This window comes from Euprymna scolopes, chromosome 11, assembly GCF_053919585.1.
Source record: "Euprymna scolopes isolate OS-2025 chromosome 11, ASM5391958v1, whole genome shotgun sequence".
NCBI classification, from domain to species: Eukaryota; Metazoa; Mollusca; class Cephalopoda; order Sepiida; family Sepiolidae; genus Euprymna; species Euprymna scolopes.
In genome coordinates this window covers 62114103-62137304 of record NC_136492.1, presented here as the reverse complement: position 1 = coordinate 62137304, position 23202 = coordinate 62114103, and the positions used below count along the sequence as shown (strand labels likewise).

The 23202-nt window shown below is 26.6% G+C and overlaps 1 protein-coding gene and 1 non-coding gene across 6 annotated transcripts in view; one reads left to right on the top strand and one right to left on the bottom strand.

Annotated features, from left to right (window-relative positions):
* Positions 1-23202, bottom strand: part of LOC145287879 (uncharacterized) — a 426488-nt gene that overhangs the window by 5276 nt on the left and 398010 nt on the right. For all 5 annotated transcript variants that reach the window (XM_080135790.1, XM_080135787.1, XM_080135788.1 and 2 more), the window contains one exon: positions 10968-11093. In XM_080135790.1, the coding sequence (XP_079991916.1) occupies positions 10968-11093 (126 nt within the window). The remainder of the gene's footprint in view (positions 1-10967; positions 11094-23202) is intronic.
* Positions 6271-6343, top strand: Trnar-acg (transfer RNA arginine (anticodon ACG)). Its single transcript has one exon. It is a non-coding gene; the product is annotated as a tRNA-Arg (tRNA).

Genomic DNA, 23202 nt, shown 5'->3' with positions numbered 1-23202 from the left:
CTTTTTGTTCCAATCATCTCTAACATGGTAAAACGAAAATCAACCGTGTTAACGTTTTCATTACGGAAACCAAAGATGAAGCTCAATGCATTATGAAGTGTTCTAGAGGATCTACCACGTCTCTGCTGTTTATGCTTTAATAAAAAAAAAATCTACGCCAATCTAAAGGCAAATCAAACTTCTGTGAAAATGTCAAGAATAATGGTGGACGTTTTGGTACATATGCAATATAAAGACCGTGATATCCTCGAGGTAATTTACATAAAGTCCTAGAAGGCGCCGAAGAAAGGTTTTAATTTTTTTTTTTCGCACAAACGCTGACCAATTCTTTTAATTAAAAATGTATGATTTCTATCAATACGAAGCTAATTCAATGGAAAATAAATCGAAAAATGAAAGCCATATTCTTGAATACTTATTGGACAATTTTCACGAAACTAAGAAAATTCAACTTCAAATAAAGAAATAAAATGATACAAAAATTAATTAGTTGCAAATCAATTCAAATGTAAAATATGTTTGACTTTTTTACAGGGTAGTCATAATTTATCAAGGTCCGTAAGCTACTCGAATATAAGGATAAATACGTTGATTAAATAAAGGGTTCCTGTCGAAATTCCATGCAAATTTCAGAGTTAAAGAAAGAAATTCCCGAGTTCGACAAAAGATTCCAGAGTTCGACAGAAAAATCCCAGAAATGTCCCAGAGTTCGACAAGATACACCTGAAGAAGATGAGAGGTTATATCCACCGAAACATTATGGAAATAACTCAAGATGAGAATAGTAGTCCGAAGAATCCACATATGAGAAGTAATCAATCCTTAACTCAAAACCTCAGAAACTTACAAGATATCTTAGATAAAAACCATATGATTATTACTGAACCTAGGTGCAATCTGTTTCATTAAAACAGGTTACAACATATCAATTTCTCAAATACCTTTTCAGACCTATTAGATTAGCGCTTTTTCATTTCTTTCTCTCGCCTCCTTACAGACTCGTAGAATTCGAAGGTCACAAAGGTTATTCATAGTAGAAGAGAAACGCTCTTAGTAGTAAGTTAGATGATTTTTTTACATTGAGTATACGTAATAACTAGCTCCAGATTTCTTTCGATGAAGCAACGCGAACGAAACTTTTACAATACTTTTTAAGATGCGATTATATATGATTTTCCTTTTTGTTCCAATCATCTCTAACATAATAAAACGAAAATCAACCGTGTTAACGTTTTCATTACGGAAGCCAAAGATGAAGCTCAATGCACTATAAAGTGTTCTAGAGGATATACCACGTCTCTACTGTTTATGTTTAAATAAAAAAAAATCTACGCCAATCTAAAGGCAAACGAAACTTCTGTGGAAATGTCAAGAATAATGGAGGCCTTTTTGGTACATATGCAATATAAAGACCGAAGAAAGGTTTTAATTTTTTTTCGTACAAACACTGACCAATTCTTTCAATTAAAAATGTATGATTTATATCAATACGAAGCTAATTCAATGGAAAATAAATCGAAAAATAAAAGCCATATTCTTGAATACTTATTGGACAATTTTTACGAAACTTTAAGAAAATTCAACTTCAAATAAAGAAATAAAAACATTCTTATGAATAAATACTTTTTTTTTTTTTGAAAAACGAAAAATGGATAGCAATTTTTTTTCTACAATTTTTTTCGTTTTTTTATGAGCTTTTTTTTTTTTTGTTCAAAATCAAGATAAATATTTGGATTTTTTAAAAAATAATAAACCAATGATAGAAAACAAACGTTTTCTTCATACTTTTTTATATTAGGGTTGCAGCGCTCGGTATTCTGGTACCTTCCGGCGTTTTTCATAAACCGCCCAGACGATTCCAATGACAGCACGGTCCTATATAGCATGCGCACCGACTTTTTAACAAATAAATCTATGGAAGATATGGCGCTTATGGAGTTGGAGATGATATCCAAGACCCCGAACCCCCGCCTAAACCTGATTTTTTTTCTTTTCGTAAACTGCTTCGACAGGTTTCATTTTTAGTCCCAGGACTTTGTTATTGTGGAGACGAGGTCTTTTTTTTTTTTTACTTGAAATAGTTTCATTATTCGATCGATTGTTTTAGCGTCTTCAATTATCTCTTGCAAAAATTGTTTATATTTGTTTAGACGATACTAGTTATTCCCCTTGGATAATCATCGCAAACTACATAAGCGCCGAAGAGATTTTAAAGTTTGCTGACAAAGATGACTTTTTCTTGAATTTCCTTTCAATTCAATCGTCCAACGTAATTTTATACAAATAAATCCTCATGATCAGGTGGCGATTATGATAAATGACTGACAATCGCAAATGGGGTCAAGAATATGGTTATAAATTACGACATTACTCAGAACGAAGAACTTATTATTTCGAATAGCAGAACGAATGTACATCAAAATTCATAATAAGCGATATATGCACATAAATATTCTTGCGATAGACAATCATGAATCATTAGGATTTATTGAGATCAATAATTACGTTAATAGCAGGAAAACTGAGAGATTTGTAAGTTGAGATCTTCATGGATTTGGATTGACTGTACGGTCGATGATGTTGCAATGATATTAAATGTTGAAAAGGAAATAAGTCCTCTTTTTTACTGAGGGGCACCGCTTACTAAGGTTTGAAGGCCACTTGAAGATAAGGGTTGATGAATGTCAGTTAGCCGATGAGACATCATCATTATCAGTAATAGTGGAACTTGGGTAGTGTTTATTTAGTTAAAAGTACGGCTCAACAGGAACTTGTTCACTTTAGACGTGAAAACGACCATGTTATAGTCAGCTGGGAAGCATTCCTGCCGTATCGTGTTCCACAGATGTGCAGCTCTACGAAAGAAACTTTGCTAATAAAATGTATGTTTAGTTTCAGGCATAGATAGATAATAAGGAACATTGTTAGTAGTTGTTGTAGCCAGACGAGTGTCTGCCGTGAATGTTTTACAGAGGATGGACCATATATGAAAGCTCAGTTGAGCACCTGCAATGCAAATTACGATCGCTCAGCGATAGACTCGATACGTTTCTTCTGTGCGAAAGAGGAAGTAGGATGCCCACTATATTTCGAAGCCTGTTTTTAACCTGTTAGGCAGGAATGGATATTCTTAGCATTCTTTCCCAGATGCGAACACAGTACTCCATCTACGGACGTATTTGGTTCTTATGTGGGTAGAGGATTGCGTCAGGAGTGAGATACTGTTTGGAGCGATAGACTGATCCAACAGGGTTACCAGCGGCAATGGCAACGGATCTGATGTTAACGAACAACGTATCAAACATTGCGTACATCCGTCAGTGGTAGCAAAATATTTAAAATGTTGCATGAATGGAGGAGAGTAATAAAAAAGGCGCAGAGGCAATTATGGTAGATGATGGAGATGATGAAGGTGAAATAAGTGAGTGTTAGAAATTGCACCGTTAAACTTACATACGGCACATTCTTTTTTTCTCACTTCGAGGTTCACATAAAAAGAAGTGACCTTTGTAGCAATACTTGGCGCCTTTCTTTTACGTTGCGGTGTAAAAAAAAGATGTTTAGGAGACGACTTTTAGCGAGCAATTCACTAATCTCGCATAAACCAGTTTGGAGATTTACTGTACCGTTTATAAACAGACTTCATCATGACATCTGGACGATCCGATAGTCACTAACAGTTTGGCTACACAAGGATACAATGATGGATTCTATATATCAAGTAAGTGTTTACTCAACGGTTGGATGTGTAGTTTCACAAGTCCCTCAATGTGAGGACAAATCTTCGCACGAGCAAAGCATAATTTTTCAAACAGATTTCTCTGAGGAGAATGCTTCCTTCCCAATGGAAATCTGGATTTAAGCAATTCTTGAATAAAGTGTTAAAAACTTTTAAACTTTTCCTGAAAATGACCTCTAAGAAGTACATTTGGCCCAATTCTATCCAAGCGAACATCGCTAAAAGAGAGCATGGACTCATTGTTGATTGAAACTCTCTTAACAATCTTACTTCCTCTTTACAGAATAGCAGTTGCAAGTCTGTCTCTGATCTATCGTTATTTTCATGACATGCGCTGAGATGAGCTTTTATCAATGGTCGCCTCCGTACAACATTTGCAGCAGACACTTGTTTAGCTACAATTACCTACAATTCCCTATTTTAACTATCAAAACTAAACGAAAATTCAGTGAGCTAATGCCTTGAACAACCGGTCCGTAAACACAATACGGCAACGCTACTTGAACGCTGACTATAACATGGATGTTTTCAAGTTTACTGTGAATCAAATACTGCTGAGCCGTCCTTTTAAATAAACAAACGCCACTCAAGTCCTACTATTACTGATAATCATTGTGTTGTCTTACCGATCACCAGACAATAATTAATCTTTATCCTCGTGTGGCTTTTGGGCCATGATAAATGACGACTTCCCTAATAAAAAAGGGAGTCAGGCGAAATACTACGGCCCATATGTCAGATGACACATTATTTTAATTTAAAAAAAAACAAAAAAAACCTGCATTTTAAATAGTTTATTTTCTTGCCGACGATTAACAGAGCGTCGCATGAAAGGAAAACATAGAAAATCAACGAAAGGATTTGTTTGATTATCAATACATTCGCTAGAAGTAGAAGAAAGTAGCTGGGAAGCATCCCTGTCGTATTGTGTTCCACAGATGTGAAACTCTAAGAAAGAAACTTTGCTAAGAGAAAGTTGGGCAGCGTCCAAATAAAAAAATAAATAAAAGATCGAATGTTCTTTTAGATTCCAAAGAGTCTGCGAGTAGTTATCTTTGGGCGAATATAGTCGATGCTTGAGGCTATAGTGGACGAGAGAGAGAGAGAGAGAGAGAGAGAGAGAGAGAGAGAGAGAAAGAGAGTCAGACAGACAGACAAACAGAGGAAAGACAGCGAGAGGGATGAGACATCTTTTCCCGTTGCTCCCAGAATTCTCTCTGCTAACCGACTGATTTCTGAAGGGTCTGAAGTTGTTTTTGTATGGGACAGATGAAATCAATGAGCCCTAAACCGATTGATCAATGTGTAACCAAATCACCTATCAGGGGCATTTTTTTTCCGAGAGAGAAAATAAAATAAGTATTTATTTATGCCTGCTACAAACTCTCAATTTGATTTATTAAATTATACCATCCAGCTAGTAGGAATTATTTTGAAGGTTCTTTGCTCTGATGATACATATTTACTGAAAGTGAAATAATCTATTGAATTCTTATTGGATATACTAAATCTTGTCCTTTTAACTTGCAGAAAAGCGGTGTATGTTTTGATACTACCGTTCATTTTTTTTCTGTTCTCGGTGAGTTCAGGAAAACTTCTTCTAGACCGAGGCAATTAGCTTAATATAGTGTGCTCCTTTTGTGGAGCTTAATTTCTTCTACATTAAAAACTTGCTTTTCGTCAGTACTTATACAGAATAAGAACCGTGTTATCTCTGGAATCATCCGGACAGTTATACGTAAAACGCTGAAAGGAGTCGCCACCGTAATTTAAGAAAACATTGATTGTTATAATTGATATTTTTATTAAAAAATAAAGAAATATTTATCTTGAGTTGAAAAATAAAATCATGTAAAAAAAAAATTATGTAAAAGATCTAAAAGAATTTTGTTATAAGTCGTTTTTTTTTTGTTCAAAAATATCCAATTATTCATGAAACTTACCTCTTAATTTGAATTTTAAAAGCTTCGTAAAAAATTGTCCAATAGTTATTTAAGAATATATTTAAGAATATTGTTTCATTTTTTTAATTAATTTCTTATTAAATTAGCTTCATACTGACAGAAATAATTTTTTATTGGAAAAATTGGCTAATGTTTAACAAACAAAGGAATAAGCTACTAATCAAAGTGGAAAATGTTCAACGTCAATAGTATTTCAGAACTATAACAACAAACATTAAATAAAATAGTTAATTTAAAAAAAAATAGAAAATGGGGGAAAAAAATAATCTATACTATTAATAAAATTCTAAATGTTTATTTATTTATGTGTGTGTATATATACCAAGAAAACTTTCGAACAGATGCACTGAATTAAAAAATTCTTTTTTTTTTTTCCGAAAAGGTGTGAGTCCCTAGATTGTCCTTATGTATATATGATTCATAACCAACAACGCCGATCGCACAAAAAGCCCAAAATAAGGGTTTGGGGACCGTTTATTGAAATTATCGAAAAGGTTACCTGCCCATGTCAACGAAATTTAGCCCTGTCTGTATACATTCGTGGTAACATCTTTCGGCATATGGACAGGACTTGTAGCGCAATGGATAACGCGTCTGACTACGAATCAGAAGATTTCAGGTTCGAATCCTGGAAAGTTCGTAATAATTTTAACCATTATTTTATCCAACGTTTACTCATTATCTTTACTCTTAGTTCGGTATTTTTTCTTTTTCCAGTGATTTTGTTTCGTACATATGGTAATTTCCCGTACTCCGAATTCACAGGGTAAGCGTTGATGGTAAGACGATGTTGAGTGTACTCGATTTTGTGTAACTCGGCGTTGTGTGTGCCGACGCGGCGCAGCCGCTAGTAATGAATAAAATGACACTTTCCGAAAACAATGTGCAGGTATTGTTAAGTTTCATCGGATGCCTGCTGGCTTGGCAGGCCGAGACAAGGTTCGAAGCGTTTCTACGATGTCTTTACATCTTGACATTCCATCATAGACGTTTCTGACAAAGGGTAAAAATTACTGCTTCCTTCGTGGGTATATATCCATATTACATTTATCATTGTATAGTTTTTGACCTTGAAGCAATATTGCTTTTCGCTTGTTACACCAGATGACTTTACGTCTTGTCTGGAGCGATTTCTATAAAAAGGTGATGTTCGTCGCACTCTACAACTAATAAGGTCGATAATATACTTTTATATATTGTCTCTATACGGCGTAATCACATTGACACAACGGTTCTCGTTAAATGACTGAAGTTAAGCAACGTTGAGACTGATCAGTACTAGATGCGTGACCATTTAGGAATAGTAAGGTACTGTATGAGGTGGCGGGATGGAAGCACTTCTACGAGCAGAAGCAGTAAGATGCCCTCTTTCCCTTCGCTAGCCAGCGGGCAAGGTCGAGTACCATTTAGCCCCCCCCCCCAGGCGTTGTGTGTAAGAAGGACCTCTGCACATCCTGGCATGAACAGTAAAAACCTAACGTCGTCATCTCCTTTGACCGAGATATTCATGCGATTGGGTACCGCTTGTGTATTTAATATTCTCTTGACAGTTCCTCCTTTGGAGGAAACCGGTTCAACTCGTCTAAAGTAAACGCCACTGGCTTACGCTTGCGGTTGTTCATAGTGGTTGTGAGAGTGACACCGATCACAAACTGAAAACCAGTAAAACTGGTTCGGATTTCCTTTCGGAAAATCTGTCGTGTGCTTCGGTGCAGAATATTTGATAGGATGCGATTATCGGTGTTTTTTTTTTTTGTCTTTTTTTTTTCGGCGGTGCGGTAAAAAAAAATGACAGTAGTTTTGTTAGCTGACACCTCTTGTCTTTCTTCTTCAACTATTGTATATTTCTTATTCTTGATTCAACCTCTTTATTGGATGATTAGCCGTTATTAAACGAAATGATATATCTAGTAGAATATCAATGCAGCAATATATATATATATATATATATATATATATATATATATATATATATAATTAAGTCTATTATCGACGGTGAAAAATTGTAGCAGATGTTGGTTTAAACGAATCGGAATTCATATTCGTTACTTAATGTACTCTCGCTGGGGGCCGCTAGTACAGTTTTTAACGGTAGCACGGTGGACATGTACTAAGCAAATCAGTGAACATCTGATGCGTCTGTGAGCGGTAGAAAGTATTGAGCACCGGCCTTCTCAGCTACCAGACTGATCCTCATCAACAATACAGAAATCACTTTTAGACACCATTCACTGAAGCTCATTATATATGGGTGCGAGGCGGCAGGGCGGTATCATCGCGGATTTGCAATAGATTGCTATTATTATTATTACTACTGTAACATAATTGTTTGCCGGGGAGTTTGACTTGGTTTTTCCGCACCGTGAAGACGTTCCTGGAACAACTATTACATCCTGAACATGGCAACCTGCTCCCCGGAGGTTAAACAATATAAAATGATATGCCTGCTTAATCAAGGGGTTAATAGATCGTCTACTTGACGGGTCTTGTTTTCGAGTTGATTTGCGATTGTCCCCGGCGAGTCGCACTTCAAAACCTTTTGCGATCACGTCGAACAGAATATGAGTTCCAACGCTAACGGCGTCTCAATTTCAACTCAATCACAATAATCCGAGGGATAGACAGATATAGAATTTATCCGAGCACAAAGAAGGTTCGACATTACTCCTCATCCTTCTGGAACGTTGTCGTTACAAAAAAAAACAATGGCAAGACTGTGGCGAAAATTGTGGTTACGCAGGCTTACCACTTAAGCGGCCTCGGTGTGCACTTTGCCGACGCAGCGTCATGATGCTGAAAAGGGTCCAAGATGGCGCCTAAGGCGTTATATAACAATGCCCTCTCGCCAAATCTCGTGTGCTCTCGCGCACATATGCAAACATGCAAATTTAGAGGACTGTCTTTTATAAAAAGCAGGCCACTGAAACAGAGGAGAGCGATGCGAAAACGAGTCTACAGAAAGTACTGACGGACGACGCTGCTGCAGTGAGCTGAAGTTTTGTGTGCTCCTTTTTTTTTTCCTCTTTGCAACGTCAAGCTATTTCGGCGTACATTTTTTACCATGGACAGATTCGACCTGAAGCTGACACCCGATTTTGGCGAGTCCCCAGCTGGTCCTTCAGTGGTTGAATGGCTGGAGAAGGCCGAGCGCGTTTGCCGGTTGTGCAAAATTAAGGATCCAGCTATGGTCATCCCATTGAGGCTCAATAAGGGGGCTTATGCCGTGTACCAGCAGCTCGTGGATGAGGCGACAATGGAGCAGATAAAACAAGCATTGTACGGAGAGTTTGGTGCGGGCCCTTTTGTTGCCTGGGGGCAATTCTCTGAACGTCGGCTTGGCTCAGGGGAGACTGTGGACGTCTACCTGGCCACCTGACGAAGCTTGCTGCTCCCTTCGGCGGTGCAAGTGATCGAATATTGGCATGCGCCTTTCTGTCTGGGTTCTCGGATGACGCCAGTCGGCTGTTGCGGGCGTCGACGAAGCTCAATGAGCTTTTTTTTCTTTTTTTTTTTGTATAGAGAGTTAATAGAAAGTTATTGATAGCGTCTAATCGGAATGCACGTGGTTATCGTAATATAAGATCACGATGAAGTCCCCAACACAAAACATATCTACCTTTGTTGCTAGTACAAGCGCAGAAGTCAGCAATGAAACTGCATACATTTGCCTGACAATGTAAGGATGGGATAAGTTATTATCTTCTCCATATTGTATGAAGTATTGCCATGGAAACGTTTATCACTTTTCACAGCAAGTTAAATGTCAGAATCAAGATTATATAAGATGCAGAACTCCATTGGCTACCCCAGGAGCCAAGTAGCGAGTCTCTACGATAAAGAGAACCACAGTTATTGAAAAAAGTAGAATTGTAACATTTTCCGTGATCTTATGAATGGCGTAATCACGGTAACACACAGGTTTCGTTAAACTACCGACGATAAGCAATGTTGAGCATGACCAGTACTAGTATAGTGATCATTTGGGAATACTAGTTGCTCCTTGTACGAAAACTTCGACACCTGCCTGCAAGAACTACAAAAACCTAACAGGGATATATGATATTCTCTAGAAACTTTCTTCTTTGTAGGAAACTGAGTCAACTCAGCCAGGGTAAATGCCGCTGGGTTTTGCCGTGACTTGACCATGATAAGTTAGAGGTTTGATAATGACCGATATTTTGACAAAGTTTGGTGGCAATTTGTTAGGCAATCTGGACGCTAAGCTACATACAAACAAAGTCGACTGAAAATGTATCCTCTAGCTTGGCGAGGGGAATCAAAGTAAAACTGCAAATTATTTTGTTTATAAACATTTAAATGGAGCTAATACTTTGAAGATTTTTTTAATTTCACTTTTTTTTTTAATTCAAAATTAGCTTAAATAACCGCCCGAGAATGCATTCATAATACTGGACCTTTGACTCTTGACCTCTAATACAAAGAACTATTCGCAAAAGCGATAGCGCACGTGTTTCGCATGTGCAGTGTGGGTATTGCAGAAAAAACTGTAGTAATCAACCTCTGTTTGTAGCTGTATTTTTTCTTTTATATATGTTGCGTTTATTTGCATATGAGCAAAATTGCTGCTTTAAGAGAAATGAATTGGCGGAGGATAAAGACTTGAGTTTTTGACAGCTGAGAGAAATCGCCAGAGCTGAAAAAATGTTTTTGTGTGAATTGCGCTGTTGTTGAAAAGGAGCCCCATCAGTTTTCCTTTCGGGATTACACAACCTTATAAGTAAGGTCAGGATTCGAACTTTAATAACTTGGGCTAGCTCATTGTTTTGACTCTCCAGTACGTATCAGTTGATATCTTAAATGCTTTTGTATAGAGTAATGTGGTTCTCGGTTAACTGTGTCTAACTGTGCCGCATATATACTTGAGAGTCAAAACAATGAAAACAATATGCTGTAGTCATATCCCTATTAATAACTTCTTAAAATAATCCTTACGAAGACAATGTGAAAATTTAATTGCATTTTAGAGATGAGAAAATTATTTCATTTGTCGAAATATTTCGTAATTTTCCCTTTTTCCAAGACGAATTGCCCTACCTAGACTTTAAAACCTAGTCTAACTTACTATTTAACCAATAACAAGATGAAGAATCAAATAAACGCATTCCTGGAAAGTCGTGAGAGAAAATGGTTATACAATCGCTGAACTTACAGCACCTAGTATTTAGAAATGGTTTCGTATCTATTATTTACAGGTTCGTCGTTGTTTTACTGCGATAAAACAGAGAACAAAGAATGCGACTCACCGTTTGTGTCCGATTCGTTGTCAGCAGTGATGTAGACAAGAAACGAAGCGAAACATAGGAACTGCAGCAAGCCCCTCGTGTTGATGGTCATCTTGGTAAAAACACGGCAAGCAAGGAGAAGCCGGCCTGAAAGAGAGAGAGAGAGAACACAAAAACTGATGTTGAATAATGAACAAAATACACATCTTGTTCATTTATACTATATTTATAGTGTCTTTTTTGTTTCTCTTTACGTCCAAGATGTAATTTAAAACCAAATCCTATACCAAAACAACTAAAATGTCTTCTCAAGTAAAATTTTTGCAATTAATGGGCGTAGTGAGCAATGAAGTTCAAAATGAAAATGCCTAAAAACGCAGGTACCTAGACGCATACACTTGCCTGATATAGAAAAACAAATAAAAACATTTTAGGCTAATTAGATGCATTTTTTTTAACAAATGAGCCATCACTTATCAAGGCTTGGATACCTCTCGAGGATAAGGGTTAATGAGTGTACAGTAGTCAATGGGACAATATCGTAGTAATCGTTAGTAGTGAAAATTTGGCAAATTGGATTATTTAAGGGGACGGCTTATAAAGAAGTTGTTTACGGTGGACATGAAGACGACCATAGTGTAAGCTGGAAAGCAGAGAAACGGAAGAGAGTTCAACAAGTATGCAGTTTTAAAAAATAAGCTTGGTTCATGGAATCTACGTTTAGGTCTAGGCACGAACAAATAGTGGTGGAAATCATTAATAGTGCTTTTAAATAGACGAGTATTTTTCGTAAAAGTTTGGCGAAGGGAGACCATAGATTGAAGCTCAGACGAGAACTTGCCATGAAATAACAATAAAGCAGAGAAAGGCTCGCAAAGTATCTTTTGTGGGAAAGAGGTCGTAGGGAAGGGAAAAGGGCATCCCCCAATAGACCACGAAGTCTATTTTGTAACTCTGTCAATGCAGGATAAGACCTTTCTAGCAGCTCCTGCTCAGATGTGGCAACAGTGCTCTATCCTTGGACATACCGGGTTCTTATACAGCATATTATATTGCATCACCAGCGAGATATCTACTTTAGCGATAGAATGATCCCATCATTTTTCCAGCAACCTTGACAACGGATTTGATGTACGTGTTCCAGTTCAGATCAGGAGTAAAGGGCAGACCCAGAAACTTGTCAAAACATAAGGCCTCCCCAAGACGAGAGCTATTCATTTAAGTTGATGCCAGACGGGGATCAAAGGGTTGATGATGATGATATAAAGATAGAAGCTTGGTTTTTAGATGTATTAAAATTAACCAGCCACCTATGTCCCCATTGTACCATGTGCTCAAGAGAAGAGGAGCGAGAATCAGAGAGAAGTTGATCATTTGCGGCCTTTGAAGTGTTGCCATATATGGTAGCGTCGTAAGCATAAATATCTACGAATAATCTTAAGATGTGGTTCGGGAGATCATTGATGTAGATCAGGAAGCAGATTGGTCCCAGGATGGGCCCCTAAGGGACTCCAGCATTAATACTATGATCTGATTTCTGCCCATTAATCACTAGTCTTATGAACCTATCAGAGAGAAATTATTTAATAATGGAGAAGACATTTCCAGTTATACTATAGCTGGAGAACTTGTGGAGTTTATGCAATTCCCTATCAAAAGTTTTTGACATGTTAATTGCCCTAGAAAGAAAGCCTCTGTTGAGAGATTCGCTAATCCTATGAGATATAATTGTTAGCACATCTGCTGTAGATCTAGCAGAACGGAAACCATATTGCATGCCACTAAGGAGGTTATTTTTGATGAGGTGGTTGACTATTTCTGTTTAACACGGATTCCAGCAACTTACTCATGACGCACAGGAGACTTATTTGTCTGTACTGAGAGGGAGATAAATGATTACCTGAATTCTTTGATACGGGGAATACCGATGAGGTTTTCCAGGGTGTTGGGAAGCAATTCTTATAACAACGCTTAAACAGTTTGTAAATATGGGAGCTAGTTCTGGTTGAAGATTTTTTCAGCACTGTAATTGGAATACCGTCAGTGCCAGTTGCTTCCACTTTTTTCCTTTCCCCCTTTTTGGGAGGGTGATTTTCTCTGAATTTGGTAGCTTTTGCCGTTTTGATCGAAGATCAACAGAGTTTAGACTATTTCTGTAAAGATCTTCTCCCTGTTCATTGCTATAGAAAGTTGGTTCCGTGCAGTTTTAAGAGGTCCACCCTCCCAGGCTTCACCATCTCTCTTTGAGAAGAGGTTAGTTTATTGCTAATCGGCTGAAGTGTCCCTACCGGGGAATACCAGCGGGCTTGTCCAGGACCTTTTTGCGGGACAGAGTGTTCCTACTCGAAGCTCTAACTTTTCAATCGTACTTTTCGACCCTAGTCTCACGTTGGGAAAGAAATAAACATCATGCCTAAAAATTCAGATTTTTACTTTAATGAGAAAGCTAAAATAATACATTTTTTAACTCACACGCACAGAAACAGGCATAAGCATATGAACCTAAACACTAACGCAAACATAATCACACAACGCATAAAATATTTCACACTGTCGTCTGCTTATTCAAAACAAATGCATAAACGTATTAATTTTAATATTCATAAGATTTCTCACTGAACTTTCTACAATGAAAACAAATGAACATGGACTCTTATTAATAATGTTTAATCAAATGTATTTTTGTAATTGAGTTATGAAGTTTTTATTACGATTTCTGAGAATTTCTGGATAATTCAAGGCCCTTATTGACTCAGGCTTTCTCGATATGTCAGCTAATGAATCCTCTTCTTCTGCAACTACTTCTCAAAATATGAAGAAACATTGTTTTCCTATTTACGTGAATTTCTACTTTAAACGCATATAAAAATCTCTTTTTATTTATACTTTTGAATTCGTTATTTTAGTTGCGATTATCATATAACGCTTCTCTAGCTCTCTCACATTTGAGAATTACCTAAAAACGGTTTTCCTTTAAAAGGTTTCCATAGATCTGGCTCTCCCCAAAATTCCCCTCCCAAAAAAGGGGAAGCATAGAAAGAGGAAACCTAAAAAGGGGCCCCCTAAATTGAAAGCCAGAGGATGTCAGAATTTACAAAATCAATTTTGCGCACTGACCGAGAATCTCTAATCATTCATAGAAATGTCTGAAGCAGTTTACGATTTAAAAGTCACATTCTTTCCTTTTATGGACATTTTCAATGTATTTCTTTTAATGATTTCATTTTTTAACTCTAACGTAACCCTCTGCTTAGTGCTGCTTGGTTGTTTATATTTTTTCCGTTACTAACTTCGTAAGTATTGAAAATTTTCCATTCCTTAATGGTGTCATTCACTTTTCCAAGAAATCCAATGGCGGTATTTAACATAGTGATGTTTCACGATCATATCGCCGTATTAAAATTCGCGCACGAAATACATTAACAGCAAAAACGACGATTTACTTCATTATGTTGGAGTTAAAACTAGTATGATATTTGCACGGGCGTTGCCCGGCGAAAATGAAGTACACAAGAAACTCCAACCTCTGGCTATCAAACAACATAATTATTATAAAGATAGGTGAACATTAGTATGCAGTTTTAAGATAGAATGGGTTCCAACGTCAAACAGAAAACTGATGATATCACACCTGCTATTAATTGTGAGTAAAATAATTCAAGTGGCTTGCATGTCATGGGGTTGTTTGTAATCGGACGATAACCGGGTGTCATTAGATTTGTAAAGAACTGACTATTTCAAAGCATTTCTCTTGGTTTTGTTTTATCCCTACTACTGGAAGGGAGTCATTTGCTCAGTGTAGATTACTGATTATTAAAATTTTGTCCTCGTTTCTGGTGGAAATTAGAAATTTCTAAAGATTGCAACAGTCCGTGAGAATGCTATTCGTTGTTACATTTGGGAATTCTTGCAAACAAGTTAAACATTTTTTGATACGTGATTCCTGAACCCAATATTTCGCAACTTTTTACATTTGATCCAACCCTGAAGTACTATCTCTTGGTATGGATGAAACTTTCAATACTAAATATATCTCTCCAAGTGAATAAATACGAAAGTTTTCGTTTTCATTCAACTGAACTATATTTATATCGAATGACCTTAGCTTTATACAAATTAATGCTACCACAAATATCTACCTCATTCCCACTGACGGTGGATGTGGCACAAGGCCGGAAGGTGTAGATAGCATACTAATTCCAAAGAGGCAGCGCACTTTGGCTCTGCAAAAAAATGCCTGAACATACCAGTCAGCATTCCTCACTCAAAGTAATCTCTACTTAATGAGAAACAGTAAAGCTTATGAGGCTGGACCTCCTAGAACTACTCAGGATTATACCCCAGACTGACAAAGCAAGAAAAAAATCACATTGTCCTATTCTCTCTCGGACAGATCGTCAAAGAGGTATTCTTGACTGGCACCAATATAAATTACACGATACAAAAATATTCATATGCTATGTGTATATATATATCAAAAAGATCAAAAATATTCATATACTTTATATATATAAGATCATACATATTCATATGCTATGTATATATATATATATATATATATATATATATATATATATATATATATATATATATATATATATGAGCAAACAGTTAATAAAACCTGTTAAAAAACATTTTGAAAAAGAGAACAACATATTTATTCTGACAAGGAACAAATTGATAAGTGGATAGGCTTTACTCCGCGGAGTTTTCAGAAAAGAAAACACTTGAAAAGTGGGTAGTCTTTAATCCGTGGAGTTTCGAAGAAATACTTTCCTTCTCATCAGAGGGTAAGAATTAGCAAAATGCGGGATCAGATTTTGCATACAAAAGTATTTGATGAACCTGCAAGTAAGTCAAAGAACTTACTTCCTCACAAAAAGTGAAGCAAAGGAAATATGGTGAAGAAAAAGATGATTTAAGATAAATGGATAGTCTGGTGAACGGTACATAATCCAATGACGGTAAAATATAACTATTTTATATATATATATGATATATATATAATATATATATGAAATATATATATATATAAAATATATACTTAATATACATATACAATATATATAAAATATATAATATATATATGACCTACATAATATAATATATATGTATAATATATAATATAATATATATATAATATATAAAATATATATTATATACATAATATATATATAATATATACATAATATATATATAATATATAAAATATATATATATTATATACATAATATATATATAATATATACATAATATATATATAATATATAAAATATATATATATTAAATACATAATATATATATAATATATACATAATATATATATAATATATATATGTAATATATATAATATATATAATATATATAATATATTATATATATATAATATATATAAAATATTAATATATATACTATATATATAATATATAATATATATAATATATATATAATCTACATAATATATAATATATATATAATATGTATAATATATATAATATATATAATATATATATAATATATAATATATATATAATATATATAATATATATATAATATATATAATATATATATAATATATATAAAATATATATAATATATATATAATATATAAAATATATATATAAAAAATATAATATATATAATATAAAATATATAATATATATACAATGTATATATAAAATATACATATAATATATATATATAATAAATATATATATAATATATACAATATATATATAATATATATATACAATATATATATAATATATATATATATAGATATAGATATACAATATATATATAATATATATACATTATATATAATATATATAATATAAAATATATATATAATACAATATATAATATATAATATATATATAATATATATAACATATATAATATAAACCATATATATAATATAATATATATATAATATATAATATATATAATATATAATATATATATAATATAATATAATATATATATAATATATATATATAATATATAATATATATATAATATAATATATATATAATATACTATATATATAATATACTATATATATAATATAATATATATACAATATAATATATGTACAATATATATAAGATATAATATATATATAATACATATACAAGATATAATATATATATAATACATATACAAGATATAATACATATATAATATATATACAAGATAAAATATAAATATAATATACATATAAGATATAATATATATAATATATATATAATATATATAATGTATATATAATATATATACTATACATAATATAAATTATATATAATATATATAATATATATACAATATATATAATGTATATACAATATATATAAAATTTATATAATATATATAAAATATATATGACATATATAAAATATATATGACATATATAAAATATATGTGTTATATATAAAACATATGTGATATATAGAAAATATATGTGATATATATAAAATATATGTGATATATATAAAATATATGTGATATATATAAAATATATGTGATATATATAAAATATATGTGATATATATAAAATATATGTGATATATATAAAATATATAAGTGATATATATAAAATATATGTGATATATATAAAATATATGTGATATATATTAAATATATGTGATATATATAAAATATATGTGATATATATTAAATATATATGATATATAAAAAATATATATGATATATAAAAAATATATATGATATATAAAAAATATATATGATATATATAAAATATATATGATATATATAAAATATATATAACATATATAACATATAGAAAATATATAATATATGTCATATATATATGATATATCTTATATATATAAAATATATATAATATAATATATATAAAATATATATCATATATCGGATACATATAAAATACATATATAATATACAAAACATATATATGATATATCTAAAATATGTTTGATATCTCTGATATATATAAAATATAATATATATCAAATATATATATGATATATATAAAATAAATATAATATATATAAAAGATATATGATATATCTGATAGATAAAAAATATATATAATATATATAACATATCAATAATAAATATAAAAGATATATAATATATACAAAATATAAATAATATATCTAAAAGATATATAATATTTATAAAATATAAATAATATATCTAAAAGATATATAATATTTATAAAATATAAACATTATATATAAAATATAAATAATGTATATAACAGATATATAATATATATGAAATATAAATAATATATATAAAAGATGTATAATATATAAATTTATAATATATATACATATAATATATATAATATATAATATAAATATATATATAATATAAATATATAATATGACTATATGTAAATATATATATATCATATACATAATATATAATATATTATATATATAATATATATATAATATATATATAATATATATATAATATATTACATATATAATATATATATAATATGAATATATATAAATATATATATAATATATCATATATATACTAAAAAATATATTATATATATAATATATATATAATATATTACATATATAATATATATATTATATACATTATATACAATATATATATAATTTATATAATATACATAATATAATATATATATTATATATAATATAATAAAATATATATATAATATATATAATACACATAATATAATATAATATATATATAATATATAGATTATACATAATATGATATATATAATATATATAATATACATAATATAATATATATAATATAATAAAATATACATAATATAATAGATATAATATATATAATATACATAATATAATAGATATAATATACATAATATACATATAATATATATATAATATATATAATATACATTATATGATATATATAATATATATATAATATACATTATATGATATATATAATATATATATAATATACATTATATAATATAATTATAATATACAATATACAATATATATATAATATATATAATATACATTATATAAGACATATATATATAATATATATAATATACATTATATAATGTATATATAATATATATAATATATATAATATACATTATATAATATATATATAATATATATAATATACATTATATAATATATATATAATATATATAATATACATTATATAATATATATATAATATATATAATATACATTATATAATATATATATAATATATATAATATACATTATATAATATATATATAATATATATAATATACATTATATAATATATATATAATATATATAATATACATTATATAATATATATATAATATATATAATATACATTATATAATATATATATAATATATATAATATACATTATATAATATATATATAATATATATAATATACATTATATAATATATATATAATATATATAATATACATTATATAATATATATATAATATATATAATATACATTATATAATATATATATAATATATATAATATACATTATATAATATATATATAATATACATTATATAATATATATATAATATACATTATATAATATATATATAATATATATATAATATACATTATATAATATATATATAATATATATAATATACATTATATAATATATATATAATATATATAATATACATTATATAATATATATATAATATATATAATATACATTATATAATATATATATATAATATATATAATATACATTATATAATATATATATAATATATATATTATACATTATATAATATATATATATAATATATATAATATACATTATATAATATATATATATAATATATATAATATACATTATATAATATATATATAATATATATAATATACATTATATAATATATATATAATATATATAATATACATTATATAATATATATATATAATATATATAATATACATTATATAATATATATATATATAATATATATATAATATACATTATATAATATATATATAATATATATAATATACATTATATAATATATATATATAATATATATAATATACATTATATAATATATATATAATATATATAATATACATTATATAATATATATATATAATATATATAATTTACATTATATAATATATATATATAATATATATAATTTACATTATATAATATATATATATAATATATATAATTTACATTATATAATATATATATATAATATATATAATATACATTATATAATATATATAATAAACATTATAATATATATATATAATATATATAATATACATTATATAATATATATATATAATATATACAATATACATTATATAATATATATATAATATACATGATATAATATATATATAATATAGATTATATAATATATATATATATATAATATATATAATAAACATTATATAATATATATATATATATAATATATATAATATACATTATATAATATATATATATATAATATATATAATATACATTATATAATATATATATATAATATATATAATATACATTATATAATATATATATATAATATATATAATATACATTATATAATATATATATATAATATATATAATATACATTATATAATATATATATATAATATATATAATATACATTATATAATATATATAATATACATTGTATAATATATACAACATACATTATATAATATATAAAACATACATTATATAATATATAATATACATTATATAATATATATAATATACATTATATAATATATATAATATACATTATATAATATATAATATACATTATATAATATATATAATATACATTATATAATATATATAATATACATTATATAATATATATAATATACATTATATAATATATATAATATACATTATATAATATATATAATATACATTATATAATATATATAATATACATTATATAATATATATAATATACATTATATAATATATATATAATATACATTATATAATATATATATAATATACATTATATAATATATATATAATATACATTATATAATATATATATAATATACATTATATAATATATATATAATATACATTATATAATATATATAATATACATTATATAATATATATATAATATACATTATATAATATATATAATATACATTATATAATATATATATAATATACATTATATAATATATATAATATACATTATATAATATATATATAATATACATTATATAATATATATAATATACATTATATAATATATATATAATATACATTATATAATATATATAATATACATTATATAATATATATATAATATACATTATATAATATATATAATATACATTATATAATATATATAATATACATTATATAATATATATAATATACATTATATAATATATATAATATACATTATATAATATATAATATACATTATATAATGTATATAATATACATTATATAATATATATAATATACATTATATAATATATATAATATACATTATATAATATATATATAATATACATTATATAATATATATAATATACATTATATAATATATATAATATACATTATATAATATATATATAATATATATAATATACATTATATAATATATATATATAATATATATAATATATTCATAATATATATAATATACATTATATAATATATATATAATATATATAATATACATTATATAATATATATATAATATATATAATATACATTATATAATATATATATAATATATATAATATACATTATATAATATATATATAATATATATAATATACATTATATAATATATATATAATATATATAATATACATTATATAATATATATATAATATATATAATATACATTTTATAATATATATAATATACATTATATAATATATATATAATATATATAATATACATTATATAATATATATATAATATATATAATATACATTATATAATATATATATAATATATATATTATACATTATATAATATATATAATATATATAATATACATTATATAATATATATAATATATATAATATACATTATATAATATATATAATATACATTATATAATATATATAATATACATTATATAATATATATAATATACATTATATAATATATATAATATACATTATATAATATATAATATACATTATATAATATATATAATATACATTATATAATATATATAATATACATTATATAATATATATAATATACATTATATGATATATATAATATACATTATATAATATATAATATACATTATATAATATATATAATATACATTATATAATATATATAATATACATTATATAATATATATAATATACATTATATAATATATATAATATACATTATATAATATATATAATATACATTATATAATATATATAATATACATTATATAATATATAATATATATAAAATATATAATATACATTATATAATATATACAATATATATAATATACATTATATAATATATATAATATATATAATATACATTATATAATATATATAATATATAATATACATTATATACATTATATAATATATATAATATATATAATATACATTATATACATTATATAATATATATAATATATATAATATACATTATATAATATATATAATATATATAATATACATTATATAATATATATAATATATATAATATACATTATATAATATATATAATATATATAATATACATTATATAATATATATAATATATATAATATACATTATATAATATATATAATATATATAATATACATTATATAATATATATAATATATATAATATACATTATATAATATATAATATACATTATATAATATATAATATATATAATATACATTATATAATATATAATATATATAATATAATATATATTATATATATAATATATAATATATATAATATACATTATATAATATATAATATATATAATATACATTATATAATATATAATATATATAATATACATTATATAATATATAATATATATAATATATATAATATACATTATATAATATATATAATATACATTATATAATATATATAATATATATAATATACATTATATAATATATATAATATATATAATATACATTATATAATATATCTAATATATATAATATACATTATATAATATATATAATATATATAATATACATTATATAATATATATAATATATATAATATACATTATATAATATATATAATATATA